The sequence below is a fragment of the Meleagris gallopavo genome, chromosome Z (genome assembly GCF_905368555.1).
Source record: "Meleagris gallopavo chromosome Z, MGAL_WU_HG_1.1, whole genome shotgun sequence".
Taxonomy (NCBI): domain Eukaryota; kingdom Metazoa; phylum Chordata; class Aves; order Galliformes; family Phasianidae; genus Meleagris; species Meleagris gallopavo.
Window position 1 is genome coordinate 58532398 of NC_139435.1, and position 26840 is coordinate 58559237.

Genomic DNA, 26840 nt, shown 5'->3' on the forward strand with positions numbered 1-26840 from the left:
AATAGAGAGGTTTTGAGTGGAAACTCGGAATTTTTTATTTCAATGACTAAATGAGATACAGTTTTAACATGGGTGAGAGGCTGTTGAATGAACTGAAGCAAAAGCTTGTAAGTGGAATGAAAAAAGTAAGTAAATAGTTGGGGGAGGGGGGGGGGGGAGGGGATATGTACTTTGTTTCCAGTATTACAGAGAAATATTAACTCAAAATACTCTTCCTTGTGTAAATTATAGTGGGAGTAAGGGTAACTTATTTATTTTATCATTTTGTTTTTCAGTTGACTTTAAACCTCATGCTAGCATGGACACTGTCCATCACATGTTGCTCTTTGGATGTAATGAACCCTCTTCTAATGAAAATTACTGGTAAGAATTGGAAGGTTGCTTTCATTATTGTGTCCAGTTGTGTTGATTGTCTCCACATACACTGTTTCTTTTAGAAGTAGAAAAATTCGAAGAAAGAAACATATAACATAGCAGTCTTTCTACGCTTGTGTTTTTTGGTTGTTTTTTTTTCTTAATTGTATCATCTGTAATATGCAAGAAAAAATTTTCACTGGCTCCGGCCTCTTTCCTGGAAACACAGTGCGCAGGGTGTCATTGGATACCAAGAAATCTAGGCTTCTAATAAGAAAGGTTCAATCATTTTTGTATTTAAAAGAATAACCTGCTTTTCAAGATAAATACTGAAGCACATTTAGAGCTGCAGAGAAAATAAAGTTATCCATAGGAATCATTAAGCAGGCTATAGCTTCTTATTCAAAAGATTTATGTGATCCCAGTTAGATTATGAGAATAAAAATGTTAACTTTTTTTTGTTTGTTTATTCTAAATCTAGTTGCCACTAGTCTCTAGCGTAGCTGTAGCAGCTCTAATTACTATATGTATATGAACATTTAGTTACATATATTTAAATATTTAAAATGTAGAGTATATTATTAATTTAATTTATATGAAGTTATGTCTACATAAGGATATGTATATACGTATATATTCAGAGTTTCTTTACTGAGAGAAAAGTGTAGTCAACCTCCAAAAGCAAGGAAACTTTGAGGAAAATAGTGCTACATGCAAAACTACTATACATACTGCAGTTTTTTGTCAAAATCTTGGTCAGCATTTCTTATATTTCTGTTCTGACAGACATATCAGTTAGACTATTTAGATTAAGTTCCTGCAAATAATTACTAAATCATCTGAATTCAAACAGGTACTATTTTATGAGTTTGGGAAGGACTCTTGTAATAAGGATTTTTGTTTGTTTGTTTTAGGAAAACTTTGTCACTACCTTTATGTCCTTAGAGTTCTGTCATAGTGTTTTGGACAGATTTTGTGGACTGGAAAAAGATACAAGGTTGTGCTTAATCTTCCTAGAGAGGAGAATCTGCTTTAATCATGTAGATGAGAATTTTCTGCGGAGAGCACACTGAGACTTAGGGTGATTAGTCATAAAGACATATATGCTCTGTAATCTTAATTTTTGGCAGTTCTTGTAAACCAAAGCTCGAACTGAAGTTAACACGTTTATTGATTGACAATTTGAGTCAAGTAGGCGTAAATCAGAGCTTCCTCCCCTTTTTTTTTTTTTTTTTTCATTATCAGTATCTTTTTTTTTTTTTATGTTGTGGACATACTTGAAGCTGTTTGAGACAGCAGTCAGTAACAAAACAACCTCAAGTCTTGATTTCATTGATGATGAGGAAATATCTACTTTTGATAGTATTTACTCATTCCATCAGGTGTTTTTCCTACATCATACTTTTTTGAACAAATATTTTTGTATGCATTCTTTGTCTTCCTTATAATCACATTTTTTTAGTTTATGAGAGGGGAAACTACTAGTGGGAGTTTTAGAGAAAGCCTGGTCCCTAACTTTGCATCTCTTTATACCTGTATGGAAGAATATTTTATCAAGTGTCCAGAAAGATGTAAGCGAAGTGAAGAATAAGTTTAAGGAAACAAATTCCTTAAATTCCTCAAGTGGTCTGGTAATTGACTTAACCTTCAAAATGCATAAGTTGTGAGAACAGAGAGAAGTTGTCAGGGCCACTAAAAACACTGATAATGTGAAGAATTAGTAATTAGAGAATGAAATCACTGATGAAATTAGTAATCTCTCAGTAATTTCTTACATTTCTTTCAAGTTTTCAGGCAAGACCAGGTAAGATACGTCTATAGATTGTGTAAAGTTTGTACAACTTACTGTGCCCTGCGTAGCAGGTTAAATATAGGTGGGTTTTTTTTCTGGTTAAGTTCTGTAATCTCACTCTACCCTCTATATACTTACCAAGAAAATAACTAGAGTTGGACTCTAGGGCTAATAGTATAGTGTATTTTATTAAAAAAAAATTAAAAAGTGACACTTCTAATCTTTTCGTGGTTGGTTGGAGATGATTTAGTCAATATGATACAATAAACTTTCATCAGAAGTTTTATTTACCTTTTTCCTCTCAGTAATGGCTCTGATATTGATAATGAATGTTCAATCTTTTCTCACAAAAAAAAGTAGCTTATTTAAAGGTTTAGGAAAAAATTTGAAAAATTGAACTCTGAAAGCGTCTGTTGATTTATGTTGTCAGCAAACAGCTTTTCTGTGTTCTTGGTATTGCCTTATATATTAGAATATAGTTTTAAAGAGTTTAGACTTTTAACAACAGTGTGACCTTTTCAAACCAATTCAAGTCTTGTGTGTCATTCAAAACCATGTAGATTGTGCTTGTAGTGTGATTTAACATGTCTGGAAATAATTTTATCAAGATGAAAACATGAGGTGATGCCTGAGTCGTATCTAGTTGGTGCTCTGAAGATCTAGCTTAAGCGTTAGACTTCTTCATGGTGAAGGTGACAGAGCACTTGGAGCAGGCTGCCCAGGTTGGCTGTCCAGTCTCCTCCTCTGGAGGCATTCTAAACCCACCTGGACATGTTCCTGTGTGACTAACCTAGGTGTTCGTGATCTGACAGGGGCATTGGACTAGATCATCTACCAGTGTCTCTTCCAATCTCTGATGTATTGTGATTCTGTCATGTTTGGTTCCTGAACTTTCAAATATAAAGAGATAAATCAAAAGCTGGAAAAAGCTTTTCAAAGCTGAATTTTGACTCAAATCAGGCTTATGATTAGAGTTCAGATATTGTTTGCTCCCTGACTACATCATCACTTTTCTTAGGAGAAAATGATTGCCCAGCAAAGAGAACTCACCAGTGGCAGTGTGTGCAGTGTGGCATTCCTTCTTGACTGGTGTACTTAATACCAAATGATGAAACATAATTAGTGTTGTATTTAAATCTGATATTTCTGATTTTTTTTTTTTTTTTATATCCAGGTTTCAGTTAAATATTACTATTTTTTTTTCCGATATGTCATTTCTGAGGTCTCGTATTTGTTTTTAATTCTGAAAAATCCCTCATTTGTTATCTCATAATTTCAAATGTTCTTGCAACAGACTGCACCATTTCATTTTGCACTGCCTGTAGTCATCTGCAAGGCTAGAAACATCATCACATCTGTTCTACATAAATGCAGAACACTAAAGCTAGTTTTTTTTGCCTTTTTTTGTTAATATACTATATATGTGTATCACCATATATGTGTAGATCTATAAATGTTTCTCTGTATTCCTTACTTGAATGTTCGAATGTAAAGAATCTGTTGCACATTTTTGTAAGCCAGTGTAGAGAGTAATTGCTTCATAAGTAAGCATACTACTAATGTAAATTTGCTGGCTTAATTTGGTTTTCAACCACAAGAAACAGTTTCGTTTAAGCAATTGTGGAGACTGTGCTGCTAGAGTTTTCCACAGAAAAAAAGCTCTTAAAAAATAATAATGAAAGAAAAATTAAAAAAAAAAAAAAAGGCTTCTGCTCTTTGATCATAATTGGCACTAAAAGTATCAGAGCTGATTCATCAAAAGGTGTGACTCTCCATAGGTTGTTACTCAGAATTTCAGAGCCTCTTGGCAGAACAAGGTCTCATGCAATCTCAAACCCTGTGCTGAAATGATCTCCCATTTCAGATGATTCATAGGCATAAGCTTTAATGTGATTAGACATGGCAACTATATATAGCTATCCAGTCTAAACAAATGCGTAAATTCAGGCCATAGATCACCACCCAGTAATTCCTCCATTAGACTAGTTGCTTTTGTTGGCAGTAGATGATGATTTTGGAAACTTTTTACTGGAAGAACTGCATCTTTAGTTCCAATAAAGATTGCAAAATATGTTAAGGGTGTTAATTATTGATTTTCTTACTCAGACACATCAAATGTCTTTTTTTAACAAGTCTTGGATAGAATCAAACAGGTAGAACGTAATAGAGAAATAAATTGCAGAAGTTTTGGTTTTGTTTTTATAAACAGTGTAAATGTCCTAGAGGACAGCAAAATACTGGTGCTGCTGATGTAATAAAATATTTTGCTTTCAGACTAAGTAGTCTGTCAAAACTAATGTCATTAAAAACTAGCTCCTGAGCTTACTCAAAGTTGAGAAGAATGTATTTGTGAAGTTCGTGAGATCTTTCGAAGTCAGTATGGGGAAGGTATGAGGAACTATACAAGAAGCAATCAGTAAACCCTGTTCTCATGCAATAGGTTAATATTTTTTGTGTTTGTAAACTTACACTTTTTTTCTAACTTCCTGCTAGTGTTTTCTTTTTACTGCTTTTAAATCTGTTCGTCAACTGTCTTATCTCTTCTTTTGAATCTACTTTGACATTGGTTTTATTATCTGAGTTTACAAGATCAGCAGTGTTGCCTAAATGGAAGTTGACAGTTGTTTAAGCATAGCAAAAGAGCTGTGTGAGTATTTCTTCTTTTTTTCCTCCTGATACCCAAAAGAAGTTTAGAACAGCTTATCTTTTCTTTGGCTGGTTGATTTTTGCCTAGCTGATGTGATAGAATATCCTTACGTGACAGACCTTAGCAAGTACTGTGGTTTAATGAAGATAAGCTGGCCCAGACGGTGGCTGCAGAACTGTGAGTTTGCTTCCTTGTGGTTTCTCCCTTGTTCCTCCCAGCCAGCCTTCTTAATATATTCTGACCTGTGCAGTGCAGTAGCTGGTTAGATCCCTGCAGTCTTTTTTTGTATTAACTTGCACCAGTTGAAAGCTGCATAGATTTTTAGGTTTCTCTTTGGGATATGTTTCACTGGAGGATAGGATGGGGAGGTGGGGGAGGGAGTGAGGGGGGACGATGACACATGAAGGGTTGGGAGATCGAGTTAGTTGTTGTGAAGGTCTAGAAATTATTTGCATTACAATCGAAACTAGCAAGGGGGTTGAAGTGACATTTTCCCTTCATTGTATAGGTAGTCTAGTGATCATAACAGTGCTTTCTATCAGAGGAAAACAGTAATGCTTTGCTGCATTAAGGTTTTTGGGAATTATAGAAACTCATAATGTCCAGCTGAGCTGTTTTTTCCTATATATGTTTAGAACTAGTTATCTCTGGAGGAGAGCAGACCAGGATGAATCCTCATCTGAGAAACATCCTCAACAAAAAAGTCACAGAGCTGGGATCTGCTAAAAGCCCCTGTTTTTTATGTCTTTATTCTTTCTGCACTGTGTGTGAAACTTTATTTTTCCCAGTTTTCGTTTTACCAGCAGTGTGCACATGTGCACAAGGAAATCAGAGGTGACTGGTGGCATCCTATATGACTTCTCTAAGAGTGAATTGTGCCTGACGAATTTGGTATTTAGTGAATTTGATGACTGTAGTGAATAAGGGGTTACAGCATTAGCGGAAGGGAAGAGCAGTAATGTCATCCACCTGGACTTGTGCAGGTGGATGTGCAGGACGTTCTTGTCTGAAAATTGAAGATAGATTTGTCAGATGGGCCACTAGCTGGTTAAAAAATTGTCTGGATGGCTGCACTCCATTGTAGTCAACAGCTCAGTGTCCACGTGGTTAACTTTTGTTCCTTTGGGTTGGTATTGGAAGTATGCCATTTAACGTCTTAGTCAGTAACATGGGCAGTATGACTGAGTGCGGTTTGCAAATGATACCAAGCTGTGGTGAGGCTGACATACTGCTGAAGAGAGGGGCTGTCTTCCAGGGGGACCTTCATAGGCTTGAGAGGAGAGCCTGAGTGAACCCCTGGAAGTTCAGGAATGCCAAATGCAAGGTCTTCGGCCTGAGTCAAGTGTCCTTGCCCATGGCAGGGGTCTGGAACTAGGTGATCCGTAAGACCCCTTCAACCCAAACCATTTTATGAGTCTGTTTTATTGCAAGCTATTTTCTCAGCACATTTTCTTCATCTGCTTCATCTGTTGGTTTCTGATAACAAAATATCTGTACAGGTAGTAGATACCTTTAAAACAAACAAGAAAACCACTCAGACAAGAGGAGCCATTGTCACTTGTGTTGCTGCTCAGTGGAGTTGGCCTATGTAGGTGTTCTGACTAAGGAAGACAACATTGCAACATTTTAGCCACAGAGGCTTGGATCAAATCTAGGACTCATAGTTCTTTTAAGAATTTCTGATGTGTTCATGATAGGTAGCTTGACATGCACTTCTCTTTTTTATATTTTTCTACTTAAAACAAAACAAAAAATGAAATTGGGAAAGTGTACTGTAAAACAAAAATTTACAGCACTGTGCTGCCAGTAAGTGCAGGAAAGAGTATGAGTGCATCTATTTATTGCTTCTTAAGCAGTCTTTTTGCATGCTTTTAATTGCCAGTGATTTTTAGATGAATTCTAAATATCATTTTTTATTTAGAATGTTCATGTCTATGTTTGCCTACTGCTATTTCAAAGCTGAGGGAAGAAAAGAGTGAAGAAGATGGGAGATGTAAGGATAGCTGGGAAAAGTAATCTACACTAAAAGAAACATGTTGAATCAAATTATGTCCAAAAGCATCTTCATACATTTTAGGGCGATGAGGTCCTGGCACAGCTGCTCAGAGTAGCTGTGGTGTCCCATCCCTGGAGGTGTTCAAGGTTAGATGGAGCCGTGGGCAGCTGAGCTGGGGGGGGCAGCCATGCCCATCTCAGGGAGTTGGAACTGGGTGGACTTTAAGGCCCATTCCAACCTAAATCTTTCCGTGATTCTGTGAGCTTAAAATTAGTAATTTACCTGTTGATTTCAGATTTCAAAATTAAAAACATTTCCTTTTTTTTTTTTTCTTTGCTCATAATTTTAGGGACTGTGATGAAGGAATCTGCAAAGACAAATCAAATATTTTGTATGCCTGGGCAAGAAATGCTCCACCTACCAGGCTACCCAAAGGTATCATACGTTAATGTAAAGTCCTTATGTACAGGGGCAGAGGAGGGATGTGGAGATGAACAATGGGCATACCTAGGATGTTTGTAAAATAATGTGTAAAATCATGTTTATTTAATGAAAAGCATGTGAACTTAAACTTCATAAACTGCGAATATATTGTGCTAGCTAATACACTTGTGGGGTTTTTTTGTTGTTCTTTTTGTTATATCATTATGGTCTTCAGTGGGGAGAAAAAAAGTAACTGGGAGTTAATGTTTTATTTTTAAATAACATTAATCTCGCATTTTCCTTTTTGGAATGTATACATTGAATGTATTTTTTTAGTGGCACAGTTAATGCAATCTCTCTAAAATTGAATTGAGATATTTTTGTGCTAGGAAAGTATAGACAAATTGAATCTAAATAATTGATTTTTTTTTTTTTCTGTAAGTATAGTATAGTGGATACTTTTGTTTGGTTTTAGTTTCTTGATATTTCATGAAGATGAGCAACGTGCTTATGTACTCTTTTGAATGTGAGTCCATTTTGCTGATTTAAAATCAAAATCTTTTAGGCTACGATAGGGCATGTAGAAGTTGTATCTGTCTATATAAATACAACTTTGAAATTGAGATTCTTTTTTACTGCCTCTTTTTATTAACCATGAACAATACATACATACTATCATCAAGTGGTTTATTTGAAATACAATTTTCATGCTTATGATCATAAATGTTAGTTGATTTGGTTATCAGAATGTCAATTAAAAAAAATAGTTGCTTAGAAGATTCTGTGGAAGTCTGTTGTTTTCTCTGCTGTTAAACCTCAGCTTGTTTTAATTTTTCTGCCTCTAAGTTGCCCATAAATACAAGGAATTGTTTTTGGTTTTTATCATAACAATATCATACTTTTCAACAGAGAATCTGCTGTCCCCTTTATAAATTGGCTCCTGCCTTGAGCAGTTTTAATCTACTGGGATTCAATGTCTGTAGAAGTCGAAATTGCTTTTGGTGCTTCTTTTCTAGAGCATTCATTATATAACCAGTTTAGAGAATTCCCTTTGTTGATGGTGATCGTTTGCAATTTCATTATTACAGATTATTTGAGATTCCTCTATTTTCTTATCTGCCCATTGTTACTTCCGTTAGCAAGTAAAATAGCTTCATAAGTTCCACAAGACATTTTCAGCATACAATGTTAATTTTTGTCTTAAAGTATTTTACTGCTGATCTTTTTTAATTACTATTTCTTAACTCATTTTACAGTGTGTTTTCAGTAAGTCAGCATTACTCAGTTTCCCTTCTTCACAGGTAGTAGGAGAGACTGGGAGATGAGAGGAAAGTTATTCCAAATTCTACAGGGATGACGAAAATCTGATTGTTTTTTTTTTTTTTTTTAATTATTATTTTTTTAATTATATTATGTGTGTAATATATACCTCAAATCTGTGATTGAAATTTTGTGTTTAGAGAATTCTTAGCTTGAAATAGGTATCTGATCATTAATAACTAAATTTTGTTCTTACTTTCTTAGCCTGGGAAAGTGTGTCATGACAGTAGTTTTCCTGGGTTTTAGGGGTAGCGCTTTTCTTCACTGTTATCTCAGTAAAACTATATACTCTTTCTTTCTAAGCAGTTTCAGTGATTTGTATTTGATAGATTTGTATTTGCAGTAGATATGTTCAGCCCTGGTGAACTAGATTACATTTTATTGTTTCTGAAAGCCTTGTGTCTTCCTACCCTTAGGTGTTGGATTCAGAGTTGGAGGAGAAACAGGGAGCAAATTTTTTGTACTGCAGGTACACTATGGTGATATCAGTGCATTTAGAGGTATGTATTTTGGAACTTCATTCTGTAAGTTATATTAGTTATAGAAATTCAGATCATTAAGAATATTTACATTGTCTGCACAAAATAATTTCTCTGCTTGCACCACTCACAAAGATGAAGATCTGCAGTCATATTTGTAATAAAGTTAATGTATTAATTTTACTTCTTTAGAGACTTCCTTTCTATCTGGTAAACAGATTTATTTCTTCTAAGGATACAGAGCAAATGACTTAAATTAATAAAGTAGATAAATAAATCTGTGTTTAGGGAGAAAATTATTTGCCCTTATGTAATTCATAATTGTATTTTAGAAGGTTGGAACAAATACGCATGAACATGCTTAACATTAATTGAACAGCTGGTGCATAATATGACGTATACTTGCCAATCAATGCAGTGTCTGTGCTTGGAATTGTAAAGTTGCAAATAGTGGAAACAATGTTTTTCACATTTCAAAAAAGCATGGTAATGCACTTCTTATTGTCGGTGAGTGTTTGGATTGCATTAATGCACATAGAAATATTAATGTAGTCACAGAATGGTTTGGTTTGGGAGGGATTTTAAAGATCATCCAGTTCCTCATTCTGCTGTGAGCCCAGAATCCAACCCAACATGGCGTTGAATACCTTCAGGAGTGGGACATCCATGACTTCTCTGTGCAACCTGTTCCACTTCTTCTTTATATCTAATATGAGTTTACCTTCTTTCTGTTTAAAGCTGTTGTTCCACACTCCTGTTCATCGTACCATCCCTGCCCATCTCTTCGTAGTCCACCTTAAATAGCGTAAGGCTACATCTCCTAGATCTCCTAGAGCCTTTTCCAGTCTGAATAAGCCCAGCTCTTAAAACTTTTCTTCATAGAAGTGCTCCAGCCCCCTGATCTGCATGGCCTCCTCTGGACGTGCTCCAGCAGCTCCATATCATTCTTGTGCTGAAGGCCCCAGGCCTGGACATGATGGGATCACAGATAGAATCATAGAATTGCTCAGGTTGGATAAGACCTTCATCAAATCGAGCTGCAACCTAACCATAGTACCCTAACTCTAACAAGCCTCCACTAAATCATGTCCCTGAGCACCACATCCAAACAGTTTTGAAACACATTCAGGGATAGGGATTCAACCACTCCCTGGTACTCCAGCGAGGGCCACACAAGGAAGAGCAGTGGGTGACAGTCCCTTCCCTCTCCCTGATGTCACTCCTCTTTTGAAGCAGATCAGGAGGCAGATGGACTTTGAGGCTGCAAGTGTGTGCTGCTGACACATGTCCAGCTTTTTTGTCTACAAGAGCCCTCAAGTCCTTCTTGACAGGATTGCTCTCAGTCTCTTTTCACTGTTCCTGTAGCAAAGACTGCTCTTGAGTTTCACATTCCTCAGAAGTCCCTTCCTCGTGATAAGAATGAGGTCCAATATAATATCTCTCTTGGTTTCTCTATCCTTGAACAAGAAAGTCCAAGCTTTCCAGGGACCTCCTGGACTTTGTATGTGCTGCTGTGTTCCTCTCCAGTGGATAATTGGATAGTTAGGTTTCCCATAAGGATTAGGGCTTATGAAAATGAGGGTGCTCCTACCTGTCTGATCTGAGCTTCTTGAAATAAGATTTAAAACTTTCAAAATTCCATGCTCTAATATGTTCCTTAAGCTTGAACTAGGTTATTCTGACATCTTTGAGAAGCATAAATTCTTATTTTTGCTATGTCAGATATTCATCTTAGGGCCTCTGTTGCATTAAGGAATAAAGAAACATATGGATCTCCATAATCTTGAGGCAATTCTGTCATACCTTACTGTGTAGAATTTAAACAAGTATGTGGAGATTGTCATGGTCTAAGACATAAAAAGTGTTGGACAGTAAAGGGGAAGTAAACTGAATAATGACAAAAGATAAGGTAAAGTTATGACGTTTTGAAAACGCGCATAGCAAGAGGTATATTTTAAAAAATCTTTAATAGTTAGTGTTATTACCAGTGAGTCTGATTTCCTAGTACTGGTTGGAGAAAGTAGAAGTTGCTTCAGAGAAATCACAAACCAGAAGCTCTGAACAGAAATTAAAGCTGTAGAAGACATAAAGAACAGGGAGGAATACACATTGCACCTGTAGATCCTGAGCTATGCCTACGGTCTCTGAATCTTTTGTGATAATGTGGTACGTGATCCATAGATCATACCTACTTTTGAATGGAGAAGAAATGATATAGCTAAGTTTCCTCATACAATGCGTCCTCCCTTATGTATAATACCTCTTTGCTGCCAAGTTTGAGCAATCTAGTGTCCTACTCAGTAGTGTCTTACTGTCTTTATAACTTTTCTGAGGTTGAAGTTTCTTCTGTGACATGAAAACGTAATGTGGCATAATGGCGATAATGCTAATGTGGGAGGACAAATAGGATGAATGAACTGAGTATGCTGGAACTTTTTAAATGGAAGATGTGTGTAAATGTGCATGACAGAAGTTGAAAGAATTGATTTTCATGGACATGTACAGTCTGTGATTTCTTGCCTGCTAAAATCATGCATAATTAAAGTTACAAACCTCTGAAGAAAACTTGTTAGTTGAGAACCTGGCCTTCATTATTGCTTGGGGACGGTGAGAGTTCTCAATGTTCATTTTCTCTTAAGTACAACTTACGTGTATGTAGATATGAAAAAAAATGAGATTAGTAACTCCTATTGCACATTATTTGAGGATTTGCTAAGAATTTTGGGGGGGAAATTGACTTGGTTGTCAAATTTCATAATAAAAAAATCCCTTTTCTCAAAGGAAAAAATGAAAGAAATTAGCACCTGAAATAAAAACCAGCACCTCAACATGACATCCTTCCTTATTACTTGTGTGTCTTCTGTGCACTTCTGTGCAGGACTCCACATAAGCAATGTCACACGAGCCCCTAGAGTGGTTACTGCAGTTCAGAATGGAGGACAAATGATGAAATACACTCAGTTAACTTATTATACTTTCAGTAACTTACCAAGAATTCAGAAGTGCTGCTCAGAGTTTAATTTTTTGACATGTAGGTAACTGCAAGTATAAAATATTTGACTTGAAATAGTAATTATTTGGGAATTAGCAGAAAATTCTACTTCCTATCATTTTTTTGAGGGGGAAAGGGAGGGAGGAATATCATATCATAGCTGAAATTTATCAACTGTTTTTTACAAATGTTGTAAAAAATTTAGTTACAAATTACAAATAGTTGTTATTTAGAACTATTTGTAAAAGAGATATTTCTTCATTTCTTGAACCAGTAATTAAACTAATTGTACTTTCCTTCTGTCCTTAACTATGATCCATATTTAAATATTAATATTAAGGAATGCATTTTATGCTCTGTTACCAAAAGAAAGCATTCTGTATCTTGTCTGCAATTAAAAAACAAGGTGGTAACTAAAAATGGATTCAGTGAAAGTAATGGAGAGAAAGGGTGGCAGGACAGGATTTGTGTAAAAAGCCATTTAGAAAAATAATAATTGCTCATTTTGACTGTTTCTATTTTCTCTAAAAACCGTAACTGTATAAGCTATTTTGACTGCTTATTGACAGCAGATAGTTACAAGTGAAAAATAGGTCAGAAATTTGTTGCTTTTATTACTTCATAGGTGCTTAGCATTCAGATTCAAATACAAATAAATCTAGCCGTCCTAAGATCTGTGAAGATACCAAACTTTGGATATACACTGTAGAGATAAGCAGTGCCGTTGTTAAACTATTTATGATTTATTTCAAATTTTACTAAAAAAAATACATAAAATCTCACTGTATAAAATTTCTTTCATCCTGTATGTCTTGTACCAAAGTCTAACATGGTTTCTTACCTATCATATGATTACCTTTGTAGTTCCCAGCACATAAGAATACAGAAATACTCCCTAGAATCAAAGTAATTAGAAGTGTCAATAATAACCTGTTTTAACTTGTTACAAAAGAAAGGTAATCACGTTCTATCAATTTCTCTGTTTGTAACCTGTTGCATTGTTTGATCCCAGTACTGACTGTATTTTAATTCTTGTCATTTGCTGTTATCTGATCTCTCTTGGTCTTCTATTTGGTCCTTTCCCCTTTACTTCTACAGCTTGGTCATCTTCTGTGTCTCCTTTTCTGCCACCTGGTAAATGGTTTGCCAGATGAATGTGTTTACAGAAGGACTTCACTGTTTTAAGAAGTAAATTAAAACATTTGAGGACTCCATCTTAAAATGTGTTTATCTTGAAGTGTAGATGGCTTTATCAATGCATAGTATTTTTCTTTACAAACTTGCATGTTAGCACAAAAATGGTATAGGTAAGAATATTATTTTATTGGAAGACTCTCTTAGAGTGTTGGAGATTTTATAAAATCAGCTGAAATATCAGGAACAAAGTGACAGTGTCTGGCTGACTGGCTTGGCTGTGTGTGTGATTGTGAGCTGCAATTGTCAGTACTCTATCAAACCCATGTTAGATCCCTTTCACAGAACTTAGGTACATAAGTCTTTATATCTGAGGCAGTATTATGCGTAGCTTAAGAAAGACACTCGAATTCCATCTGCTTTGAATCAGTTCTCTTTCTGCACTGCCACTTGAATTTTCAACCATGCTTTCCATCTGTTTCATCACGGTTGTTCTCAAAAGTTCTCATTAGATATTCTTCCCAAGCATTCAGTGAGACTACCGGTGTACTCTGGATGGGAGAGCTACCATTCCAGTGGAAGTTTGCCTTTTGTTGCTGTTGCTGTTAATTACTGACTCAGATTTTTAGATATGGAAGTGTTTATTATCTTTTAATAATGAAATGCTGTGACTAATGTTTTTTAAAAAAATTACTGATTTATTTTATTCTGTATAGATCCACTGTCATCATAATCCTTTCTTCTGTTCAAATGCACTGGTTTTTCAAATCTGAGTCTTGCCTACATATTGACAGGAGGAAAATATGTCTAAGTTACTGTTTGTCAGTAGATGCATAGCAACTCCGTTCTCTTTCTTTTCTGAACTTACAGGGTAAAAGGATATGTTTCTTGGCTTTAGAGTTATACACTTCTTCTCATTATAGTTATTTTTTTTTGTGTTGACATAATGTCGCTTTCTTGCAGAACAAAGATTAAAGTCCAAGGACTGCTTTTTTTCCCTATTTTTTGTCAATATACAATTTTTCTAATGCAAAATAGTTTTTCTAGCTGTTGCAAAAAATAGCATGGCTTAATCTCCCCAAAACTAGTTCTTAAAGGTCTGCAATTTCTAATGAACAAGAAACGCAGTTAGCAAAGCTCTGAAGGATGAAAAACTATATGTTATAGATTTTGCTATAAATGCAGTACAGTGATATTCAGGTTTGGTCAAATGTGAGTAATATTTCTGCAGGAATTATTTACTGAAAATAGAAGAGTTAAAACCTATTTTGTCTGTTGTTAATTTTTTATACCACAGAATAGAGGGTTTTTTTTTTGTTGTTGTTGTTGTTTTTTTTTTACATACTTTTGTATGTACTTTTACATAAATTTAGTTGGCAATGATTAAACTGTTTAATTATTTGTACAGATAAACACAAGGACTGCTCTGGTGTAACTTTGCATCTGACTCATCAAAAGTAAGTCTAATTAAAAATACTGAATGTAGTACAGTTTTTTTATCAGAAGAGAAAACATTGAAATCTCTTAGACTACTTTTGAAGTGTGTGAAGTAAAAATATGACAAACTTAAAATATTAAGAATTCTGAAGCATCATCTGCTGGTAAAAGCTTTTATTCCTTTCATGAGACTTGGCGATATGTTGCTGTCAGTGCAAAATTAATCCAAGTTAAGAAGCTGACATTGAGAATTTTGGGATAAGAATAGCAATTACATAGGTAGTCATATTGTGTTATTTCACTTATTTTGTAGAAGATGCTTTAAAAATTGTAGTTACATGTGTAACTTAGGAGGGAAGAGAACGTGCTGTGCAGCAGGTTCTGTAGCACAGTTTCACAAGTAATCAAGCACTTAGAAATTAGTGGTGTTAAACAGTATTGTGTATCGTGTCACTTGTAATCTGGTTTTACAAGGAGCTTGTTTAAAAGAATTTGGGTTTTGAATTACAGGCAGCCTTTGATTGCTGGAATGTATCTAATGATGTCTGTGAACACTGTAATACCACCTGGAGAGAAAGGTAAGTTGTAGCTCTACAAGGGGACATGTAATGTCAGTATCTGATTATTATTTTTTTTCTGCTGATCACGGAAGAAAATGTATCAGAGCCATACTGGTGCAAGAGTTAATTGCTATAATGAAATTAATTATCACATTTCCTACAGGAAATCAATCAGTGTTGTAGATAACAGTATCTACAATGTACTAATGTACAAAAAGCAATGATCTGTGCAACATTGGAGTTCCTGAGCTTCTTAAAAGTATTTCTTTGATTTGTTGTCCTTTTAAACACTTTTTTACTGATAAAGTCCTGCCTATTTTCTCCCCTTCCCCACAAATCCATAAAATTTGGATACCTTCTTCATTTATGTTTGTATTTATGCCATATATTTGAGATTTACATAAAAGGTCAATTTCAATAAGTGAATTTCTATAAGAAACTGCTCTTACGAAACTTTCATTCCTGTGTTTCTAGTTGGTTAAGAGGTTAAAACATAGCAAATACATTGTAAAAACAAATTTCTGAACATTTTCTATTCAGAATCATATTCAGTAGATTTTATCTGAAACTTAGATTGAATAATCCCAATAAATTAAATTAAAATTTTCTCTTACCCACTGTAGGCGTACTTTTTGAAAGTAATTTAACACTAAATTAAGTGTAGTAGTATAGTTTTTCTCTTTTCAGTAATTAATGTTCTTGTGTTCTTTACCATATTTTAACAGTGGTGGATGCAGATATTGCTTGCCATTACAAAAGATTTCCAATGCACCTTTTTGCCTACAGAGTTCATACACACAGACTAGGTAAGAATTTCATTGCAATATTAAATATACCAATCAATTAATGGCATGATACTGAACTTGCAGCATCACTTTTTAGAAGTAAACAATGTTCACGTACATATTTGTGTGTTCCAGGTAAAGTAGTGAGTGGATACAGAGTGAGAAATGGTCAGTGGACGTTAATTGGTAGACAGAGTCCACAAGTACCGCAGGTTGGTTATTGGATTTTTTTTTATTTACTGTAACTTTCAATTCTAATCGCCTTTATTTAAAACTAGGAAGTTTAACTGATATCACATGCCTTAGATTTGCGTCATGTTTCCACTGGTGCACGTTATTGTGCCACTAGACGTGAATACTGGCAAGCATTGCTATGATTACTTACGATGCAGAAACATAAATGAAATTACTTTTCGGACACGTACTATTTTTGTGTGTGTGTACTGACGTCAGTAATATAGGATGCTTTTACTAATTAAGGTGACTCATTCTCTCTTGCAGGCATTCTATCCAGTGGAACATCCTGTTGATGTTAGCTATGATGATATTCTTGCAGCTAGATGTGTGTTCAGTGGTGAAGGCAGAACTACAGAGACACATATAGGGTAAACTTGCTTTACTTTGCCTTTCTAAACATTTTTTAATCCAGTATATTCATAAAAAGCATATAAATGTTATAAAGCATATAAGAAATGCTTTAGTTTTATTCTTCTAAGGTATTTCTATCAAACTTAAATTCTCCTGGAGTAATCTGTTTTGCCATCTAGTTTGCAAGACTTTTATCTCTATTACTCAATATTTAGGGCCTTTATTTTGTGAATAATCATTTTCCTGAAGTGTTCAGAACACTCTTCAGGTGAAGCTATTCTATCAGACTCCTTGCTCTGATTTCTAGCTGTTCTACCCTTAGATTAATATTAGAATATCAATTTTAAATAATGTATTTTGAATAAATTCAAGTTACTAGTCATTTAAAATAAAATATTTAAGCTTTGTCATTTCTCTTTCTATTTCAGAAAGAAAATTTCTGTAAGCTTTTAAGATAGTGATAAATATTGAACCATCATAAAATCTAACCTTAAACAGTCGCCTTTTTTGTCAAAATGAAAATATACGAGATTTATGAAAAACAATTAAACTATAAGTGACTATTGATAACAAGTAGGAAAATCTAAACTGTTTCTGTCAGTCATGCTATTCCCTGAGAAGACAGACAGTGCTGTAAGACCAAGTTAACAAATGTGCAATAGGAGCATATAAAGGAGGGAGAACAGCTGTTTACGAGGGTGGACAGTGAGAGGACAAGGGGGAATGGTTTTAAACTGAGACAGGGGAGGTTTAGGTTAGATATTAGGAGGAAGTTTTTCACATAGAGGGAGGTGACACTCTGGAGCAGGTTGCCCAGGGAGGTTGTGGATGCCCCATCCCTGGAGGCATTCAAGGCTAGACTGGATGTGGCTCTGGACAGTGTGGTCCAGTGGTTGGTGACCCTGCACATAGCAGGGTGATCATTCTTTTCAACCCAGGCCATTCTATGATTCTGTGATTCAGTTCTTTAAACTAATTTACTGCACATGTCGAAAATGTATGAAAATACCCTGCTCAAATGTCTGCTTTCTGGAAGTAGATGTAGCAGTGCCTCAAGGAATAACTTATTTAGTGCTCTCCACAACCTAAGATTGCATCCCAGTAGAGAGCTGAGAATTCAACGTGAATTTAACACCTTTCCATGGTGTTCCATGGTTAAAATGTAGAACAAGAACAACTCGAGGTTCTTTAATACTAACAAAAATATATCCAAAACCTTTATTTAATACAGACTTTAAATTCTCTATTGTGTTTCTTTAACTTTCCTGAAGTAGTTCTTGTTTATTCAGTAACCTTCAGTTTTAAGAAACAGTCCTAAGAGAACTACGTCTTTTCTTTCAATATGCTGCTAAACTTCCAATACAGAAGTGATAAGATCTTGTATTACATAATTTCTACTCTCTGTTTTGAGGAAGAATGCAAGCATTAGAAGGAAGTTTTCAAGCTGTTACGCAAAAATCGAAACATTGTGGAAGCTTAAATGATCAGGAAATATGAGGAAACAACTATCATCTTAATATGATGTGAATGAATGAAAAGTGATGTGTTCACAATACTGGGCATATGAAAAGATAATAAACAGCTAAAATAAAATTTCTGAGATTTAAACAATTTTCATATAATGTTTCCCCTATATTACAAGTGTCTTAACTTCCTATTCATCCAAGAAATGTTGAGTTACAAATATAAACACTGAGAAAACAGGAAGTGCAAGCACAAAAGGAAAGCTGTAAGATCATATATATCAAAAAAAAAAAAAAAATCACTGTCTTTCTAAATGACTATTTTGCAATGCAGTTTCTATTTTAGTCATTTTCATACACTAACTTCCAGATACTCGCTTATTTAAAGTATTGATAACCTTTTTTATGACACAGAACTCACTTCAGTTAATTTATCTTTATTTCCCTATATTTTTACTTAAGTAAGATGGAACTTGCCATTTTTCACCAAGTCTGTTACTTAATATGGAGTAAATGTTCTTGTTTTGTTTTTAAACTGCTTATATTTTTATTGTTTGTTTCTTTACACATCACATTTTTATTAATGTTTTCATTTAGTTGCACTAGTTCATTTTCACTATCTTACTTTATTATTTTGTGACCTTGATGGTTCACATTCACCTTTTTCAGCCTGCTGTTTCTAGTTTGACAAATGAAATTTGTCATCCAGACATTCCTTTATATACTTAGGTCAGTCTGAAAGTAATGCCTCTTATTTTATTCCATGGAGATTACAACAGATACAAAGAGCACTATAGTACTACTTGACAGATAGAATTCTCAGCTGCAGAATACTATTTTTCTGAACAATCACCACAGTTGCTATGCCAGCTATTTTTACCAGCTATGAACAAGAGCCTGTATACCACGCTTGTAAATATCTGCATGACCATCCAGAATGTGGTTTGTCTTTCATGTCGCTGTGGCCACATAGAGGAATTCAGTGACTCAGTTCTGCTCCATACACAATTCCATGTCAGACCCATTTTGTCAGATCGCCTCTATGTTGCCCTCATCACGTGGCAACAGAGTGTAACATCGGTGGGAGGGTTCAACCTCATACTGCCAACATGTGCCTCTGAATTCAAGGGCCAACACAATAAAATAGGAGGCATTACTTTCAGAATAGCCCTTGTATATGTAGGATTTGGCAGACAAGGGTTCAGAAGTGAAACCTGATTTTGCTAATGCAGTTGACTACATATGTTTTCAGGGTAATTAGAAGATCCCAGGCTTAAAATCTCTGGTGTAGAGAGGTGAGGCAGGAGTCATCTCTTCAACAGTTTTCACAAATTGACAATTTTAGCTGGATTTTTCCTCAACCTCAAACTATTGCATAATAGAGGATTGAATTATTCTCAGTTAAGGAAATCACCAATTATACCTAATTTAAAAAAAATAAAAAGTTTTGCTTTTTTTTGAGGGGGTGGAGGGAGAGGCTGGGTAAAGACCACTAAGTGCTCCATGCAAGCACCACTGTTTTATAACAGAGAAGTTGGTGATGTTTCAGAGTAAACACTGGAGTTGATACAGTGTCAAGTAGATTATTGCCACTAGTCTAAGTAACTTTGAAGGATTGGAGCCCAATCAGCGTTTGTCTTTGTAAAGGAAGGTGCCACTGGCCACAATGACTGCTTGTTTATCCCATTGCAGTGCGCAGTGCATTGCATAGGACAATGGAAAACAGCGTATCCGGTATCTTTTCCTTTCAAAAATAAATGTTTTTATTTTCAAAAATATAAATCTCAGAAATTTATGTTTTAAAAGAGAATAGATATTGTATCATTCTAGAGAAGATTCATATTTCTGTTTCAAAATGTTCCAATTCAGTCTCTTAAAGATTTTTAACTGCGTTATCTTGGTAATTGATGCCAAATTGTAGAACATAAATTGGTTTGGGTTGGAAGGGACTTTTAAGATCATCTTCCATGCCCCTGCTGTAGGGAGGACACCTCCCTCTAGAACAGGTTGCTCAAAGCCCCATACAGCCTGGCCTTGAATGCTTCCAGGGATGGGCCATTCACAGTCTCACTGGGCAACCTGTTCCAATGTCTAGCTACCCTTATAGTAAAGAATTTCTTCCTAATATCTAGTCTATACATATCCTCATCCAGCTTGACGCCATTTCCCTCTTACTAGATAAGTCCCTCTCAGCTTTCCTATAGGCCCCTACAGGTATTGGAAGACCACTATGAGGTCTCCTCAGAGCCTTCTTCAGGCTGAAGAGCCCCAGCTCTCTCAACTTACTCTCATAGGGAAGGTGCTCCAGCCCTCTGATCATCCTCTGTTTCTTTTTACTTCACTGTGTATGGATCATATGCCACAATCTGAACACACTTGTAGGTAATTGTAACTGTGACATAACTGTGGTTTACAGGATTATTTTTGTTTAGTTTAATTCATCAGCATTTCTACTCATTAAATTCATTCACAAAACTACAGCTTTCTCAGTTGTTCAGGTATCTAATGGTAGGATTCTGTGCTTTCCCTGAGTTTACTAAAACTGTTGTTAACAGTATTTTTCTCTATTTTTTTTTTTTTTTTAACTACAGTAAATATAAAAGAATTAACCTGGCAGTGTTTTGACACAGTAACGCATCTGGTGACTGGTGTTGATGCGAGCTCCACATCCTCTTTCTTTACTGGAGGCAATTATGGTGACAGATACTAAAGTCCAGCAGTGAAGTGAATGCTTGCTAAAAGCTTAAGCAGAGCTTGCCAAGTCATAATCTGATTTTTGTAGTCTCCAAGGGATTGTAAATTTTCAGCGCATGGAAAAATCACAATTCCCCTTTTGAAAAAGTCTTCTCCCATGTTCCCTCTGTCCCCCCTCCGGCTGGTGTCATCATTGTTGCTATGGTGAATAAATGAATGCTTGAGAAGTCAGCACTGACGTCTTCCACAAATAGCTAATAGGCCACCCCCATGTAATTTTATGGGAATAAAATGAGAGCTGATTAAAAAAAAAATTAACATAAAACCCTTTGTTTATTTGGTGAACCTTTGTTTTTAAGATATAGCTTATTCTATTGTCAGGATTGTTAGCTGTAAATAAAAGATATGGCATAAATAAACAGAAGCAGATCAGTTGCAAAGAGCCTCTGTGTAGTCTGCCTCATAAAGTAATGTTTTTCTGAAAAATTCTCTTACCAGCTGTTCCTTTTATTGATGGCAGGATTATGTAGCAGTACAGAAGAGCCTCTTCTGTTTCAAGTACATGCCTGACAAAGAACTGTACTTCGCCTAGTGTGTAATCATTCCTCTTGAACACATTTTATTCCTACAGAAGCTTGTGATCAAGTCGTTCTCAAGATGGCAATGCCATCTTAACCTTAGGAGTTATTTATGCTGTTTTAATATGTAACGAAATCAGGTTTTGCTTTGTTAGAAACACTGTGGAAGATGGCCAACGAATTAATGTACTTGAACATGGAAGGACTGTCTTAAGTGATAGCTGCTGAAATTAAACACAGAAATCATTTGCAATTATTTTAGATTAGATTTGATTTAGATTAGATTTGGGTATCAGAATTACATAGATTATGGCAACATTAATGGTACAGTTCTGCCTCTTCTTATCAGGATATATACATAGTTGATGATATATTGGGAAATACGAAGACTGTACTGGAGAAAAAGAGAAGAGGAAAGAGCAGTTTAAATCATTGATGCAGTTTTCTGTAGAATCAAAGCATTATTCTTAGAAATTCCTGAAATATCTGAGGAGCTTGTGCAATTATTCCCTGTTACAGGAAGAGAGAATATATAATAAAAGAAACCTCAAGCAGTGAAGCTATGAAAAGTTTTAGTGAGTGAGGGACTTATAAGCACTTCATTGCAACTTTTTAAATATTCTGTTAAATTAGATGGATTAGATAGAAAGCAGCTGTATTCAGCTCATTTTTCTCTTCTTACTGCCGCATGCTTTCTTTGTTCTGTAGGGGAACAGCCAATGATGAAATGTGTAATTTTTACATTATGTATTATATGGAAGCCAAGCATGCTGTCTCGTATACAACATGCACACAGAATGCAAACCCCGAGATGTTCAGAAACATACCAGAGGAAGCAAATATTCCTATTCCAGTCAAGCCTGATATGCTAAAGATGGCACATGGGCATCATGAAGGTAAGAAAAAAAAACTTAAAATCCATTTTGTGTAAGACTTTTATGTTTACTGATGTCTTTGTTTTACTTTAATGTGATAAATTGTCATAGAAAGGAAATGAAATTTCCTTTCTCTCAACACAAGTTGTTAATTAGAGAGCATCATGACCTTCTGCTCTTGATTTTGATCAAAATGTCTTCCACAGTCTTTTGTCTATTTCTTACTACATTCACTTTCATTTTCCAACATGGTTTTATAGCTATGTGACCTATGTACACACAAAAAAATTGACCTCGTTGCTATGGTACATAGATATCAGTGCTTTAAATAAACATTTTCTTAACAGTTGCTTTAGCTTCTATCTATTTCCTGCAAAGTTAAAGTTTTCTAGATCCTAGTGCCTTGTTATTGGAAGAATCAAATGTTTCTATTACATGTGTGGTACCACAGTAGCAGTATTCAGAAGTAATTTTGTTGATATGGCTGCGTTGTATAGTTCTACATAGGGCAGCAAATACTGTAAAGCAGTATGTTTAACCAGATGCTTAGAAAACTGATAATTATTTGTGGCAAAATACTGCCTGGATAGAACTAAATTTGTTTCTCATGTTGGAGCTGATTATATTGGAGTCATTTGTTGCACCATTGTTGGGCAGTCTTTTGCATTATATAGACACAGAAACTCATAAAAGTTGGGATATATTTGATACCAGCTATTAATTAAGTTTAGTACTAGCTGGAATGATCTGTAATATTTTTTTCACTGACATCACGGGGGCTGCCATTTAAGTTGGGCTTTGACCTTTGATCAAGTTGGTTTATGCTATCCTTTCACAAAGGTCAATAAGAAAAAGTTCTTGGCAATTGCATATATTGTTCTTAAACAACAGCTTAAAAAATAAAATAAAAAATAAAAACTCTAGATTTTACTGCAACTTTGGAACGTCTCTATCTATGAGGATAGGTGATGCAGAGATCTAAGTTTTTGCCTAAACTTCTCCTACTATCCTGTTACAAATGCAAATATATGTTTCATTATATTTCTTTTACTGCTCTATTGATTGGTACACCTTTTATTGTTAGAGGGGAAAAAAGAAAAAGATACTGATTTCAGAAGGACTTTTTTATCTAGCAGAAGATGTTCATTTCCATTCACACGCAGAAGTTAACAGCTTGTTCTAAATCCCCTTTTTTAGAAACCAAGGATACTGACAAAAGTTCTTTGCAGCTGTCAAAAGGAGAAGAGGAAGAGATTTTGGATCAGAGTATGTACTTGTTTATTTCATCTTCAAATAAGCAGCTCATTAATGTTAAATAGTGCTAAATAAAATTCTGCTTATTAAAGATAAATGACATTTTAAATATTTTTTCCTTTAGCTGATGTAATTTATTATGTTATATTTAGTTAATACTACCAAAAGTTATATACAGCCTTCTAGGTAAATTTTATTAGAACGGAGACAAAGAAATAGTGGCAGCCTAAAAGAATGAAAATTCATTGACTATTTTTTACGTGATAATTCATGTAATCTACTATTTTATCTTCTCCTATTCTTTAATTTGTTTTACCATGCATATATTCTATACATAGTATTTTCACTATCTTCACTATCAGTATTACATGCAGTGGATAGAGTGCTGTTAGTTCGTAATACTAAGTTCTTTCTCACAGCTTACACATATCTGCATATGTGCATAACAACTCATGCATGGATGTGCACAGTACTTGTAGGAAGAAGGAAATCATGACTGTTGTAACATCTAGAAATATTCTGACATGCTTAGATTTCAGAGATATTTTAATATGTCTGTGCTTTACACTACTTCTGGATTGGATCATGTGTTACTACTAGGTAGATATTGGTTTACTATCTTAGAATTTTATTCACAAGGAGAAAATCTTGTCAACTGGAGATCTATTTTGCTTTAGTTGAACTTTACTGAGGCTATAGAACTTCGTGGTTGAAGTAGTAAAAAATGTAAGGTTAGTAGGGTGACTGTTGTGAAACTGGATTGCCAAAGAAGTATGAATTCATAAAATAAATGTGTAAAAGGCAATATTTTTAAAAGCTATACTCCTGTGGTATTAGTTAAATTATAAATTTTCTTTCACTTGTAATGAAAGGTTAGGTGACTGTATAAACATCTCCCAGATGTTTGGCCTCATGTTTTCCAGAGGCTTTCTTTATACATTTTTGTTTTGAAAAGTTAACTCAAATAATTAAGTCAGTTACATAAAAACTACCTTAGAGAGCGTAAGAGGCTTTGCATGGTAATGAAAGTACCACAAGCTGCTAGAGACAATATCTACAATTCTGTATTTGAAACTTACGTGAGTTAATTTTAAGTTAGATTTCTTAGAAATAGATATAATTCTAAAAATATTTTATTTTTAAGCCCATTTCAGAGCAGAATGAACTAACTGCTTACAAACATACATAAAGTTTTATACTGACAAGCTACATCAAGTAAGTGCTTGAGCATTAGGTTGAAGATCTTGTTACCAGTGTGTTTTACTATTAATGTTTGAAACAAAATGTTTGAAACAAAATATTTGAAACAAGATCCTGTCTCTAAAATACTTTTTGTCTTTGAAATGTATTTCAGAGGCACATTTCTGCAACCCAGTTTTGTTTCCTTGGACCACTAGTTGGTATACATTCTCATCTAACGTGTTTCTATGGAAACAGACTTCTTTGTGTTGTCCATTTGAAGTTAGTTGGTTTCGTGATGTAAAACCTCAAAATATAGTAGTGATGAGAGAAACTTGTTTCATCTTCTTAGCTGTTAGCTTAAGAAATTCTCCCATCATTTACAGGAGCCTGGCTTAAGTTTTGTGTTGATGTACCTCAAACTTCAGTCCTGTTTATATCTATGTAAGCAAAGGAAAAAAGAGATCAGCTTTGGTATTCTCTCCATAGAAAGAAAACTGCATGGCTCTTTCAGAAATATTTTTTGGCACTGTTATCGCATGAACATGTGATAAAATACAGATGGAAAATTGGGACATAAAAGTGCTCTTGTCAACCTTATTTAGTAACTTTAGTGAGTTAGTCTGCATGTGAAGATCTTAATGGTGTGATGGTTCTAAAGTTCAGTGGGAGTGGTAGATCCTACCAATGCAACAGCAAGTAAATGATGTGTTTGAGGTTATAATATAAACTTTTTATTTATGGTCTAGCATGAAATGCTCATCTTTATGGAATGATCACCTTCTGGACAAAAAAGGACCCATACTCAGGGTTTGATTAGTCCTACTGCTTAGTAAATTCAGCCTTTAATTATTTTGTTGAAGTAACTTCATTTTACCTTCTTTAGCTTCAGGTAACTTAAGTGAACATTATTACTTTACTAAAAGTAGAACAGTCATGTTGCCCTGGAAATATCAAATCTGGATCTGGGGGGCTAGAGGCAAACTTTTGTGTGCCTACTATTGATCTGAGCATTTACATCAAAAGGGAAAAACAGAAAAAAACGGCTCTTTGTAAATATTAGCTTGGTAATAATGTTTCCATAACGTAATTACCTAGGTATAGGTTTAGTATACGTATTTTGTGTGCAGTCAGTTCATTATATTAGTACTTAAGGAGTTACAATTGCTTTTACTATAAATTCTTGCTTTCATCACTTTCACTTATGAGAAGTGCATTAATAAATGATGTAAATATACTAGAATAGGCAGTATTCATCTCAAACTGAACCATCATTCAGCTCAAAGAATAAGCTAAATCCCCCAATGTTAAAACTGAACTAAACTTAATCTAACTTATCTAAATCTGACCTCATTATGTTGTTTCTGAAGTAGTAGTGCAATAGCTTGATGAAGATAAACTGTTTATGAAAACTTAGTTATAGTCGGAAGTTCAATTTGTTTAGATATTTATTCATATTTGAGTGTTTACAGTTCCTGTAAACCCTCCAGCCCCCACGTTATTTTTTCCTCTTCATACGCAAGTTCATATAAATTGGATTCAATAGATACGGTACTGAAAAAACTATTATCTCTTGATAGCATTTTCCGTAGATGTCTCTTTCCCTGTGGGGAAAAAAAGAGTCCTAAATGTGTTTCATTCTGATTGCCCAAGACTATCCCTGCTGTAGCTTGTGGCATACCAGAGACTATGTTTATATAAAAGCATAATGCAGCTTAGATTTGTTTTAACGACGAAGCAGTAATACAGCTGCCTGAAAGGTATGTAGGCACAACAGTGGGAATAATTTCTTAAGAAGGAATATACAGATGATGATGAATCAAATGTACGTTATTTTAACTGTTGGCCCATGGCTTATGATAAGATAGCTCATTTTGTGTGCACTGGGTTTTGAAGCATAAAAGTCAAATATTTTTTCTGGTAAGGCAAATGTAATTACAGTTAAGCAGCTCGGAAAAAAAGAATATTTCTAGACTGGCTTGTACTGAAAATTTGCTTGCAATGTATGAAACAAAAATTGGAGTTGATTTTTTGTTTCAGGTGTGTGCATACACGTATATATATTGCTTGCACATGCACTGCAGAAACAAGAGACAGGATTTTCATTTCTTTTTGTTTAATTTCTGATATTACTATTTGCAGTGATACTGAGAGAAATATATCTTTGCTTGTGTCTGGTTTAGGGAATTTATAAATTGGAACTGAAAAATAGCTTGTATAATTTTGCCTGTTGTGTTAAAATCTGAAGTGGAAGACATGGTTGTAATTCTTTTGTTTTAAGTACTGATAA

General features: G+C 34.8%; 1 protein-coding gene across 5 annotated transcripts in view; it reads left to right on the forward strand.

The window, feature by feature from the left end:
• Positions 1-26840, forward strand: part of PAM (peptidylglycine alpha-amidating monooxygenase) — a 126956-nt gene that overhangs the window by 63595 nt on the left and 36521 nt on the right. For all 5 annotated transcript variants that reach the window (XM_085214215.1, XM_085214217.1, XM_085214218.1 and 2 more), the window contains 10 exons: positions 276-363; positions 7139-7224; positions 8949-9032; positions 14546-14594; positions 15085-15152; positions 15860-15940; positions 16055-16131; positions 16421-16524; positions 21951-22138; positions 23315-23383. In XM_085214215.1, the coding sequence (XP_085070341.1) occupies positions 276-363; positions 7139-7224; positions 8949-9032; positions 14546-14594; positions 15085-15152; positions 15860-15940; positions 16055-16131; positions 16421-16524; positions 21951-22138; positions 23315-23383 (894 nt within the window). The remainder of the gene's footprint in view (positions 1-275; positions 364-7138; positions 7225-8948; positions 9033-14545; positions 14595-15084; positions 15153-15859; positions 15941-16054; positions 16132-16420; positions 16525-21950; positions 22139-23314; positions 23384-26840) is intronic.